The sequence below is a fragment of the Fukomys damarensis genome, unplaced genomic scaffold (assembly GCF_012274545.1).
Source record: "Fukomys damarensis isolate Sample0158 unplaced genomic scaffold, DMR_v1.0_HiC HiC_scaffold_33, whole genome shotgun sequence".
Classification (NCBI taxonomy): domain Eukaryota; kingdom Metazoa; phylum Chordata; class Mammalia; order Rodentia; family Bathyergidae; genus Fukomys; species Fukomys damarensis.
In genome coordinates, this window is record NW_022900945.1 from 12,127,944 (window position 1) to 12,141,862 (window position 13,919).

Consider the following 13,919-nt stretch of genomic DNA (forward strand, 5'->3'; position numbering starts at 1 on the left):
AACCCAGAGGCAAAATTTACACCTTGGAAAAAAAAAAAAAAAAAAAAAAAAAATTAAGAGGAAAGATAATGTAGAAAATGTGAAAAGCAGGAAAAAAAATAAATAAAATGGTAGAAATTACAATACCAGGAAAATATTTTTTTCAGAATACTCTGCATTTTATTTAAAAAGAAAACCATTTATGAGAAGCCAGACCACAACTGAAAGTAGTATTAAAGGGGAACATTCACCATGGCTGTCTGAAAATACTGTCCAGCAAATTCAGTCCTGAAAAGTCCTGAAAGTCCTGAAAAGCCTAACAGAAACAGACAACAAAAACCCAGTAACATGACTCCTTCATCTCTCACCATGACCTTCAGAACCTGGCAAACGATGTTTCATATCTTCTCCAGCAGTGTTCTTTCTCTTTTACTCATCGTACAACCTTATCTCAAACAGTAAGCCAGTTTTACTTTTGCTCCAACCACAGCAACAATCAACATAACTTTAAAAACAGCTAAGTAGATTAACTTTTTAAAATTCCACGTATATCTTTATGAGTCCACGTTTGCAGTACACAACGATCACAGTCCACATGGGGAGTTGGTGCCTGTCCCTAACACATCTGAGTTTTTTATCGTGGTCCCCATTCTCTCTCCATCCCTTGATCCCCTTTCCCTGTGAGAAACAGCTATCTCTCTTCTTCAGAGTATGGAACTTTTTCACTTAGCTTCACTCTCCAATTAAAATTTCTATTATTCTGATTTTGGTCCAGCTTTTTCATTAAAATTTTTCTTAAGAAAAGTTAGCTTTACCGTCACTGAAGTCCCAGAAACACATAATAATTTCCAGGGCTAGGGATATAAGTTAGTTGCAGAGCACTTGCCTAGCACGTATGAGCCACTGGGTTCAATCCCCAGCACAGAACAAATAACATCAACAGTAGTAACGTTAATAACATAATTTCCAAATGTTTAAACTGCAGGCTGGGGAGGGGCTATAAAAGGAAACAGAATGCTTGCACATCAACATATCAGAGACATCTGCTTACAGTTGAGATGGAATCACAGACACCAAACGGTTCCTATGCCACCGGCAGCCAGAAAACTGAGGGAAATACAGAACTGCTTCTGGGTAGACTGGACACACCTGGTGCGGGCCGTGGTCTGAGACAGCGGCCACTGAGGAAAGGCCGGCGCTTGCCCTCTCTGCTTAACAACACTGCGAGCACCCTGGAACAAGGAAGGTAGCTTGCTGAACAGAGAGCGGAAACAGAGACTGGAGAAGCAGAGGCAGCTAGAATACATGGGGAGAGCACTGAAGAGGAAGCAAAAACACAGAAAACCACAGTGCAAAATCTACTGGATTTGGCTGGATTCAAAGCTGCACAAGGACAACGCACCGAGACTCCATAGACTACAAAAGAAACTACACAGAACAAGTCAAGTGTACTCACAAGGCCAAAATCACCTAGGTTTCAACCAGCAGGGATAAAGACTCCTTAAACCAGTCACCACAACCCAGAGCTAGAGGACAGGCTATTCTGGACTTCTCGTAACAAAGCAAAGAGCATATGTTTAACAGGACTAAGCTCACTCCCAAATAAACAGCCTGCCAAAATAAACACCACACTTTTTAAAACAAGAGTATAAAAGAACTTACATACTACTATATGTCCACCACACAAATTAAAATACTGCATGAATATAAATAAAGAGATAAGTTAAAAAGTTACATAATCGGAAGTAGGGCAACAGATCTTTCTCAGAGGGGAAGGGGATTGAGAGATGTAGAGAGGGGCAGGGGATGAAAAAAATCCTGTTCTGTTCATGCACCAGCTCCCCACAAAGCATGTGATCATTACGTACTGCATGGCCTGATACAAAGCAAAAATTGCACAAAACTGTTGAGTATGATTGTAGAGAAAATAAGTTGGTGTTTATGCCTGTGGTATCAGAAGTGAAGCACTGGGGCTGGGGATTTAGCTCAGTGGAACCACACCTGCCTGGCAAATGCAAGGTCTTGAGTTCGAACCCTGTGCCCCCCCACCAAAAAAAGAAAAAAAAAGCAGCAAAGCACTGAACATGGTGTGAGTACAGAAGGAAAAACTTTTTCTATATACTACTGAAATAAATTTCTGGTCTACAGCTATACCACCCTGAACGCACCCAATCTCATCTGAAATAAATTTCTGCATCTGAGGACTAAGCTTCAATTAGTCCCAAAATGGTAGATAACAGTTGGTTTAGATGTGTTTTATTGCTAAATGAGTCTTTTAAAGAAATAACTTGTTTCTCTATTCAGGATTTATGTATTTGGTGATTTGCACCAAACACAGCCTCTAAACCAGAAAGCAAACAAGCAAGACAACAAACATCCTACCCTAAGCATGGTGGTGCACACCTGTAATCCCAGCTACTCGGGAGGCTGAGGTAGGAGGATAGAAAGTTCAAACCCTGTTCATAGCAAGACCTTACCTCAAACAAAAACAAAGGAAAGCAAAACAAGATCCCATGCACAGCAATGTATGTGTTCATTTACTCCTCAGTGCACCAGTCAAGAATCGTGAGACTTCACTCCCACAAGTAGTTGTTCTGGTTTCTAAGTTCAGACAACAGCAGTCCATGAGAAGGAGAGACTGAGCTACTAGAGGAAAGTACCATGGTATGCAAGGGATTAATCAAAGTCAACAAAAATGAAGAAAATAATAATAAGCCACAGAATTTAGCAAAGAACACAGAAGAGAAACTAAGTAATAAGAACATAAAGAGTGGTCCAAAAATCATACAACACAGGGCAAAAAATACACCTTTCTTGGAAGTGATGCTAGAAAAATGCTAACTACACAATCTCTGTTAGCAAGATGATACTTAAATCAAGAAGATCCTATTATACTTGCTTATAAAAATACTCAGATTGCAGCAGAGAATCACTTGTAGAAACACCATCCACTTTAGTTGAAATAAAAGTTGGTATTCAAAGAAAAAAGCAAAGAATTCACTAAATCTTCGACTGCTCAATGGCTTCCTACAACAAAAAATTTTATACTTAAGGCACCTGTACCCCTCCTCATGTTAGTCTTTGTGCCCACAGCTGGGGCCAAACCGGCTATTATTCTACAGCTTTTTCTAATGAGTTGAGAAGCCGTATCCAGTATGAGTTTTCCCAAGAAACACTATGATTATAGTTTTCAACTGCCCAATTTGTTCTTCACAGACAGACTAGTAAAACGTTCTTTAAAACAGAGAACATGACAAAAATAAATAAAACAGCAAACATGAAAGTATTTCATTCAATAATTTAAACATGTTACTTACCTATCATGCTGATTCTGACAAGAACCAGGCAATCACTACAACTACAGAATTTAACCTCCAGGTGAAGAATTCTTGACAAACGAGTACCCACAATCTGGTCTATAGGGGTTCCCAAACTACAAATCCCCAACCCCATGGGATACGCCCTAAATGGATCAGATAACCAGCCAGAGGTCAGGCTAGGGCTCAGAAGTTTTATCCCATTTCATGATGCTTTTTGCATTACTTTTTGTGGTTTGGGGGATGGAATCCAAGAGCTCAGGCATGCAGGCAAGGGCTCTAGCACCGAGCTAAACACCGGCCCTTGTTATGATACTGTAAGTAACCTAAAGACTTTAATGAGTTAGGAAATGGACACTATACAATGTCACCTATCACATTTACTGCCCAACTGTCATGAGGGTGAAACAAAAATGAAATTTCTTGGTAAATCTTGAAACATGGTAAAATGTAAAATTATCCGTAGTAGAATGACTCTTCCAGTATTTTTCATACTTGGTATTGAAGTTTTTCTCACCCCTTGAAAGAAATTACTTTGACCAACAGTAACAGCAGGCTTTCAAGAGATGATCTTAAGAATAGAGATTTTCTCTATGCAGCTTCTGAAATTGACGGAAACATCCTTATGTTTCGACTAGTAAATAAGCACTGTGCAACTGAAGGACATATTAAAATTATTTCATATCATTAATAGGTTTGCAGAGAACCCAGTTCAAAACTACAGTTCTTAGAAATACTCTTTAATGTTTAAGATTCTCACCTGAAGACTACCTTACCAGTACACCTTGATAAATAATAACCACCTCACATGTTCATTAGCTGGGAACTTATTGCGTGGTATAAATACAACCTGTTATCAATGAATTGAGTCTTGGCAAGGTTGCAGAAGTCTAAAAAGTCTTAAATTTGACTTCTCATATTCTATCTGTACATGATAGGTTACAATTAATGCCAAAGATCCTTAAATAGAGCTAACCAAGATCTCTTAAATATAAATTGATTTATGTAAAGTCACACAATAAGAATTTATGGGGCCAGGGACTCGGCTCAGTGGCTAAAAAAGCTTTTGGACAGGGAATTTAGCTTAGTGGTTCCACCACTTGCCGCACAAGTGCAAGGACCCAAGTTCGATCCCCAGGACCAAAAAAAAAAAAGAATTTATGGAAGCTTTTTTGGCAGGGTTGTTCTGAGGCAAGGTCTCACTATGTAATTTAACCTGGCCTCAGACTCACAGTGATCCTCCTGCCTCAGCCTCCCAAATGCTGAGATTACAAGCGTGTGCCACCACACCCAGCTCACAATGAGAATTTAGAGGCAGCAGACCAAACCACATTTTCATTTCAAAATGTATTTTCCAGTAAGTATCTTTTCAATTGGAAGAAAAGTTCTAAACAGAAAAGCCCAGAACCTGGCTTCCTCCAGCCAGAACTTCAAAACTTTTTGGGGGGCCGTACCAAGGATCGAACTTGGGACCTTGCACTTGCCAGATAGGTGTGGCGCTACTGAGTGATATCCCTGGCTTCAAAACTTAGGAGAACCACTCCAGGGCTTCTGATTCAAAATCAGCAAAACATCAATTCCTAAACAAAAAGGGCAACCAGTTAGGCACATAGTCTCAGTGAGCCAGGCTATCTAGGCTACAAAAGGAGTCATTAAGTATTACCTAACTTTAACAGAATCTATCCTTGCCAGGTGTGGTGGTGGTACATGCCTGTAATCCCAGCACTTGGAGTTTGAGGCCAGCCTGAATTACATGGCAAGACCTTTGAGGGAAAGCATACTTTTGACTCTCAAACCCAAATCTGTGAGAAAGCATGTCTGTGACAATAAGCTGCAATAAGCAGGAATTTTCCAGAGAAAAAGATACTCCCTAGTCTCTTGCTCACAGTAAGGTGCTCCATTTGGAAAAAAGAAATACACAAAATACAACATGGACCAATATGCCAGAAATGTGGGATGACATCTAGAGAGGCAACAGGTAAATGCCCAGGATACCTGCAGACTCACTTCCCAGGCATGTGGTCTAATTCACCAATAGTCAGGTCGAAGGTTAGGACTGTACACCATATTTTCCAAATACTTACAAGTAATTATATGTGATATCCTTGTAAATAAGAGCAATAAATTAAAAACTGAATACCTGGACAGAAAGATACTGATTAAATGATCACTGTTAACTCAGAATAAAGTCTGAACTAGAATAAGGTAGAATGATGGCCTCCTGGCTACACTGTGCTCAGTATTTTATAATAATAATAATAATAATCTATTTTTAAAGCTGGCTCTCAAGAAGTACCAGCCATTATTCCTCTCCAATGAAGACATTCATGTTTAGCTGGGTGATGATCAATTCACATTTTCAAAAAGCAATTATCTGGAGAACTTTTCTAACAGAATAAGGAAAGAAAAATATTTGACACAGTGTGTACAAATGTGTGTGCAGGGGAGGATAATCATCCATCTACCCCGGGTGCCCTTTTTTTTTTTAACCTCAAGTTACTTTTAGCACCTTTTCTAATCACCATCAATTTACTTGAGACTTAAAAAGCACTAGACAGGTAACATGATATTATTAAAAATGAAATCTGAGTAAAAAGTGCCAAAATTACATATAATCATCTTTGAGCTCTACTCAAAAAGCATGAAACTGGGAAAATGGCAAGGAGGGACTTTACTGCAAGGAATTATATCTGATATGATCAAACTTCTTGATCATTAAACTATCTCTAACCAAGATGCTAGTCATCTTTCCTCTCAATGACTTGATTCCTTGAAAAAAAAGGGAAGAGAAAAAAAGACAGCTAAAAATGAAGTGTCAAAGGCGGACACCTTCAAAAGCGTTGAAGCATGGTTAAAAAAAAAAAAAAAAAAAAAAAAAAAAATGGGTGATTTCTTTTGTCCAAAGTCCACTAATTTGAAAATACTGTCCTAGCAATTAGCATTGAAATTCCAAGAGACCCTTCACATCCTAAGGAACCCAGGACACTACTGTCTCGTTTTGACAAGCATGGACCATCAGTCTTTAAATCTATGGCCACTATCTTTAGATAACTGTTTCATGGGATATCATCCTTCAGAATCATCACCAAGAGATCAACTACAAAAAACAAAACAACACAAAACAAACAAAAAAATGTATTATTTTGTAGGACTGGGGATATAGCTCCATGGAAGAGTACTTACTTGCCTGGTATGACAGGCCCTGGGTTCAACTCCTAGAGCACGCGCGCACACACACACACACACGAAAAAAAAACCTTAAAAGATATTAAGCTGGGCAAGGTGTCATACATCTGTAGTTCTGGTTACTGGGGAAGCCTGGACAGCACTATCACTTGAGACCATGAATTTGAGATCAGCCCAGGCAATATGGCAAGAACCCATTTTAAGAAAAAAAAGAATCACATCACATTTTTTTGAGTTTTTGACATTTCCCCAAGACATGTTCTGCTTTTTGCACCTGCACATAAATAACCCTACTTTTGAAAACTGATACTATATATAAATTGTAACACCTTATTTTAACTGAAAATTTTCTTTTATACAATTATGTTTTTCTATCTCAAATTGGACTTCAAACACTGAAAATACATGAGACTCCTAAAGTTTAGAACACTCAGATAAAATGATGTATTTATTATAATATAAAAATACTATTTTAGGGCCAGGAATGTGGCTCAGTGGCACACTGCCTGCCAGATAAGCATGAAGCCCTGAGTTTGATTCCTGGTACCAAAAAAAAAAAAACAAAATAAAAACTATTTTGAAATCTCAGAAAAATTTTCACAAAGGAGAGATCTGCTAAAAGGTGATGTATCATCATACATACATCCAGTTTACCATGCACTGCAGAAAGAACACCATGTCACCAACCAAAACTGGGCACTTTGAACCCAACACGTCAGAATTTGGGAACTGTGACAACAAAACACAAGGAAGGTTCCTCAAATCCAAGTACTTTTATAAAGCTGACTCAATCTGTGATACTAATTCAAACGTCTTCCTAGTAGGAGCATAGCCACTAAACACTGTGTAAGTCGTCTTTTACTACTGCTGATCACTGTGTTTATGATAGGCACTGTTTGTTATCATTCCTTTGAGGATTAGTGAGACACAGCTCCAAGTCATTTGTGTTATTATCCTGAATCCTTTAAAGCAAGTCTAAACAAAACTAAGAAAAATCTGGATAAGATTTTGTTTGTTTGTTTGTTTTGAGACAGGGTCTCACTACATAGATCAGGCTGGCCTTGAACTCACTATGTAGTCCAGACTGTCCTAAAACTCATGACATTCCTCCTGCCTCAGCCTCCCCCTGCTGGGATTACAGGGATGCACCACCATGCCCAGTTGGATATGGAATTCTTTATCTGCAAGAGTGCCTTTGTAATAGAGATAAATATTCCCTTATCTTCATGAAAAGCTATGTCAGACGTTTTATGCGAGCTCCAAAGTACATACTCAATCTGCTAATATGCTAATTACAACTATCATAGTTTAAACCCTAACATCTCTCTTAAATTATGAAAGTAAAAATGATGCATAAAGCTTATTTTTAAATAAAAAAATGTAATAGGGTATTAAATGTTAATTACTTAAGAGAATAATACATTTCAGGCCTCCTAGATTCCCCATATCTAGATGCCACGTACCTGCTCATTCTTGGTTCTACACTACCTGGAAGGCACAGACATTACATAAAACTCAACTATAAACAAAAGTGTATTGTGCTAATCCATAAAACCTATGAAAAAACAAGACACTACCACCCATGTTTCTACATGTCTTTTCTAACTGAGACATGTGAAAAACCTACTGCCATAGGGAGGAGTAATAAAGTTGAGTTTTGAAGTCTTTCTTTTATCAGAGTTTTTTAAGAGTCGAAAAAAATTGTGATGTCACACCTAAAATTTTAGTTAAAGCATTCATTTTAGCTATCATAAAAATACTATGACCACACATTCATGAATAGATACTGCAAACTGGGGGAATAATAAACAAAGCAGAATTCATGGTTACCATATTTACACATACTCTTTGTTGTGTTTCAGTGCCACATGATCTGATTCAAAGTAATAAACATCAGGATCATCATCTTCCTCTTCTGCAATGTGCTGATTGGCACTCTCTTTGGCAGGTGGCATAGGTCCGATACTGAGTCTTCCCTCTGAGGGCGGCTTACTTAGTCCTTCACTTCCATAGTTTTGAGAGTCACAACATAAAACTTTTTCATTTTGAGAAATGTCACCAGGATTTGTGGGAGACTCACTGACATTATCACTAGCAGTTGCACCTGTTTCACTGGGACTAAGATTATTCTCCTCAAATTGTCCATTCCCTCTGCAAGGAGAACTGTTTTTAGTGGGACTAGCTCTGGCAGGGCCGGCCCTGCGCGGTGACGCTCTCAGGGTATAGCGATGCTCTTGAGGTTCTGACAGAGACGTCATCTGAGCTGAAGTGCAGCTTAGAACAGACGGCGGCTCTGCTTCTCCCGAGACTGGCTCGCTCTCAAGATCTGCGTCCAAGACGTTCCTGGTACTTTCATCACACCGCTCTTTTGAGGCACTGCTGTCTCCCACCACATCCACTTCCTCCTCAGAATCCCTTAAAGATGACTGGATTTCAGAAATTGGGCCTGACGCTGGCTCAGTAGTCAGCTGATTAACACACTCCACAGACAGGCAGGCAGTTCCTAATTTGTGGTCCTCCAACTTGACCTGCACTTCTGAATTTGTGCAAGGCACGTTACGGTCTATATAACTGTTGTCCCTCCTATTATCACAGAACATTGAGGTCTGGGTTTCCGAAGCCCCATTTTCAGCTACTGATTTCTCCTGCAATGCATAGGAACCAGCACTATTTTGCTTAGCGTTCCCATCAGGCTGACAGTCATCACAGTTTATACCAGTAGAATCACTGTCATCAACACCGTTGACAGTCAGATAGCCTGTGATTTCTTCAACTACTGCAGAATTAAGTGGCCCTTCCTCACTGACATTCACCTTTTTAACTTCCCTTTTCTCACAATCATCCAGTATAAGACATCGACAAGCACGTTTAGTCCCTTGAATATCTGCATCATTGTCCACTCCTGTCCTCCTCTGTTCTACTGACTCCTTGTCTGATTTGATAGGAGAATCTTCTTCTGAACTGTTTGGTGCTTCAGATCTAAGACAACGTTTAATTCTTTTTAGAACTGGTGATACAGGTTCTGTTTGCCTTCTCTCACAATTTTCTATCACCTGCCTTTCTAGGTTATCCTTTTCCGAAGAAGAAAGTCCTCTTTTCCTAGGGCTTACCCATGATTCTCGAGTACTCTGCTGCTTTAAATCAGTGCTTTTTCCATTATTATTTCCTTTCTGAATTTGCACAGGGTCTGGTCTCTTCTTTGGGGATCTTGATCGTACTTGAGAATGAGAAGAGAGTTCTTCAGGGTGAGCAATGCTACGATTCCTTAAAGTTCTACCACAAAAAGATTCATCCAAGCCGTTTAACCCCACTGTTGATCTTGTAACACGAGTAGATCGGGAAGCAGCCATACTATGGCAAGTCCCTACAATACGGTCATCATGATCCACTCATTGGGAAACCTTCAAAAATGTAAACAAAATAATGAGAAAAAAGGTAATAGTTAATATACCTAAAACAAAAGCAAAAAGCTATAATTTTTAAACCAAGTTTAGCCAATATTAACTATGGGCAAAAGCTTTTTTTTAAATTAACATTTCCAACTAACAATTACAAATGACTTAATATACTCCAGGAATTGTTCTACATGTTTAACATACATTAACTCACTTGAGATGCTACTATCATTCCTGTTTTACAAATGAGGCTGAGGCAGTCTGAGTAATCTGGTTCAAGGTCACACACACAGATAGCTGAGGCAGGGGGCTCCACAGCCCATGCCCTTAACCTGCCCCACTGTCTTTCTCTCAGACAGGCACAACGCACCCAAAAGAGATTTGTCCTAAAGATGACAGTTCATCTTGGTTACTAAAGTAATAACCTTGAATTTATACAGCAGCTATCTTACAAAGGTATTCTAATCACTATTATCCTTTCAAAACATTCCTAGAAGACAGAAAGGCAGGCTCTGCTCTTTTTAATACACTCTTAGTAAACTGAGTTTCAGGTCAAATCTCCTAAAATCAAGCTATATGGTTTCCGAAAAAATTCTGCAGTAGAAGGATGGATAGAAATCAAAATCCTAGCTTCTGCTGGCCAAGACAAGATAGAGCAAAGCAAAACCTTCCCAGTTTCTCGAAACAAAGCAGAAATCAGCAAGTGAAGGGAAACACTCTAAAGAGGATTGACAGAGAATGGAAAGAAGCCTCTGAAGCAAATACGTAAATTTAAGAAATCAGAAATACACATACAATCCCACCCTTCCCTTCTTGGAACTCATGTGTACAGTGTGGGCCAGTTTTAATGACTGGTTTGGGGGATGAGCAGGTTTTCTGGTGTAGATGTTTCATGTTTCTAAGAGAAAAATGGGAGGGACGTTGAAAAGTACCCCAACTGGTCCATTTGGATAAACTGAAAGATTTAATGATATTTTCCAAAGTCTCCCCCATCAAGCAGAACGAAGCTTCTGTTAACATTTCATGTCTCCACTACCCTGCTACTCTTCTACTTAGCTTCTGTAAGCTACTTGGCCGTTTCACTGCTTGATTTCCAATGGGATACAGGCCAGTTAGAGAATGAAGCCAATAATGTCAAAGGCAAAATTTCCCAGTTCTCTCCTTCCTGCCTCCCTCAGATATAACCCTGCACACGCCACTCCATTCCTTCCCCCTGCACATCAAACACCAGCTCTCGTTTGCCTCCAACTAGAAAGGTTTCACAGCAGAAAGGTTAGAACTACAAAAGACACAGCAAAGTGCTACCACAGACAAACGAGAAACATTAATGGAAATCATCTCCCTTCTCCTCCTGCTGACAAATTAAGTGATAAAGTGCCCTGTGAAATACATGAATTGGTAAATTGAATTGAATTTTGTTTCAGACTATGGCAGACTTCTAAATTTTTGTTTTTATTTATTTGTGGTACCAGGGATCAAACTCGGGTCCTTGAGCTTGCAAGGCAGGCGGCAGAACGACTGAGCTAAATCCCCAGCCCCAACTTCTAAATTTTTAATTAAAAGTTTTACAAGACTCACAAAACCAGTCCTAAATTAAAGCACACTTACTTGTTCTGAAGATTTTAGTAAGAATCAAGTGAACAACAAGTATGGGATACATTAATCCGAAATTAGAAATGGTTTCTTACAATAAAATTTTACTGTTTGGAGATTCATTAAAGGGATCTCTGACATGTAATTCTCTTTTGCTAATATCTTGTCATCAAGATTACAGTCTTTTTATTCAGTATAATAAACACTGAATATCCCATAAATTTTTACATCCATTGGCAATGAATTTAAGTTAAACCTCAAATATTTTACAGAACATAAGCTGAAAAGTACTAAAAGCAATTTATTTATGTGCCCAAATCTGGAACTCTTAAAACTGAAGGTTAAATATTAAATAGTTATATACACAAAGAAAATAAGTTAATTTTGCAAATAAACTATTTACAAAATCCAATGTAAGTATCTTTAATGTAAATCTAACTGTATTCATAGTTTATGTTTTAATAAGACTGGCATTAATAGTATTTTATAAACACATGATCTGGTAACCTTTACTTTATAAAATGCAATGCCAATTAAAGGCATAAAACATCTCAAGTAATTCCAGCAACGGCCTTCCTAACCCTTTCTTTCCACACCAATATGAATAGATGCAAAACATCTATTTTATAGTACAACCTCCCAAAGAGACAATTTCAGATGAAACAAACCTATTACTAGTACTCAGAATTACTTGTAAAGTGTATGTATGTGTATACAAATCACTATAAAATACCATCTACGAGGGCCTATTATTATTTCGCCACTCCAGTGATTAAAATACCAAAATACTGATTAATATGTAAGATTCTGTTTCTTTTGCTCCCTAAAAACATATTTATTCTATTCAACAACTACAATGAAGCCCAAGTTTTAGGATGATCAAACCCTATTAAGTCACACTGAGATAAAAGTCGGTCTTAAAATAAGCATCCTCTGGCACTTCAAACTCTCGCACCTTCAAGTGTAGTCTGAAGCCACTGCTGTGGCACCTCCAGGAAGCAAAGAAAAGCAGAATGCAGGCAGGGCCAGCTCAGTGGGAGAGCACTTGCGAGGATGCGCTGGCTTGGTCCCCAGAACAGCAAAAAGGAGGAAAATAAAACAAGAGAGGAGAAGGGGATGGGGACGGGGAGAGGCAAAAAAAGAAATGCTGCTCCTGGCATCGTGGCACAGGTCTACAGTCCCAGCCCTGGGAAGGCTGAGGCAGGACTGCCACAGGTCCAGGACAGTCTGAGACACATAGCAAGACCCTGTCTCAAGGCTCCCCGAGTCCAAAAAGAGAAATGTAGAGTGCCCAGCCCTGGCCAGATGACCACAGAATGCAATTCCCAAGTGACTTTCACGTGTGCTGGAGTTGGAAACTCACTGCCCTAGCCCACTATGCTGAGATAGTATTCTAAAACACAGTGTAATACAATATGATAGCCATCCAGTTTTAACCCAAACTAGATCTACTTCCGTCCTTGAATTCCTTGCTAGGTCCTAATAATAATAATAATAATTAATAATAAGTATAAAGCCATGATCCCTCTGGCTAGGGAAACATCAAAAGTGGACTATACAGGCCAGGGATTTAGCTCAGTGGTTCTGCCAGCTGCCTCACAAACACAAACACCTGAGTTCAATCCCTATCCCCCCCCCAAAAAAAAGTGAACTACAGAAATCTTTTGCAGGGGGTGATACAGCACACCCGTAAGCCAAGCACTCGAGAGGCTGAGGCAGGAGATCACTGCAAGTTCAAAGCCAGCCTAGGCTGAAAGGTGAGTTCAAGGCCAACCTAGACTACACAGAGACACTGTCTCAAAATACAAAACAAAAATCTCTTGACTAAAATCAAAATAGTATATACACTTAGAGTAATCAGTTACAATTATGAAGGTGATAAAATTTTACCAGTCCTCTCTGATTTTTTTTCTTCTGTTCTAGCAATGAGAATATATAAAGGCACTTATTTTCTATATTCAGCTAATAAACTCAACGAAAACTTGAGTTATAGCCATGGATTTAGCTCAGTGGTTCTGCTGCCTGCCTCACAAGCACAAGGACCCAAGTTTGATCCCCTCCCCGTACCAAAAAAAAAAAAAAAAAAAAAAAAAAACACTTCAGTTACAAAAGGAACTTTGAATGTCTATATTACTTCAACTAAGTTTCAACACTGTCTTGCCATGCATTAGCAAAGTATTACAGGCAAAAGCTATTGCTTTCCTGTTTTGCTGAACACAAAGTTACTGAAGAATCCAATGAAGATGTACAAAATTATATTCCTGCCACATAATAAACTGCCAAGGAAACAGAAATGAACTCATTTACATACTATTAAAAGAAAATACTCCTGCTAGTTAACTAAATAGGAGATACATGGTTAAAACCTTGCCCGGCACACATGTGGAAGTAAATATTTAATCACTAGTTTTAGAATTGAGGGAAACCAGTAGTTAACATATTAATATGG

General features: G+C 38.8%; 1 protein-coding gene across 7 annotated transcripts in view; it reads right to left on the minus strand.

Annotated features, from left to right (window-relative positions):
- Zzz3 (zinc finger ZZ-type containing 3) overlaps positions 1–13,919 on the minus strand; it is an 81,158-nt gene that overhangs the window by 50,370 nt on the left and 16,869 nt on the right. For 5 of the 7 annotated variants that reach the window (XM_019204690.2, XM_019204689.2, XM_010605170.3 and 2 more), the window contains one exon: positions 8,328–9,883. In XM_019204690.2, coding sequence (XP_019060235.1) covers positions 8,328–9,832 — 1,505 coding nt within the window. In that variant the 5' untranslated portion in view covers positions 9,833–9,883. Of the gene's footprint in view, positions 1–8,327; positions 9,884–13,919 lie in introns of those variants that run through there. The other 2 variants (XM_019204692.2, XM_019204691.2) reach the window with 1 other exon arrangement.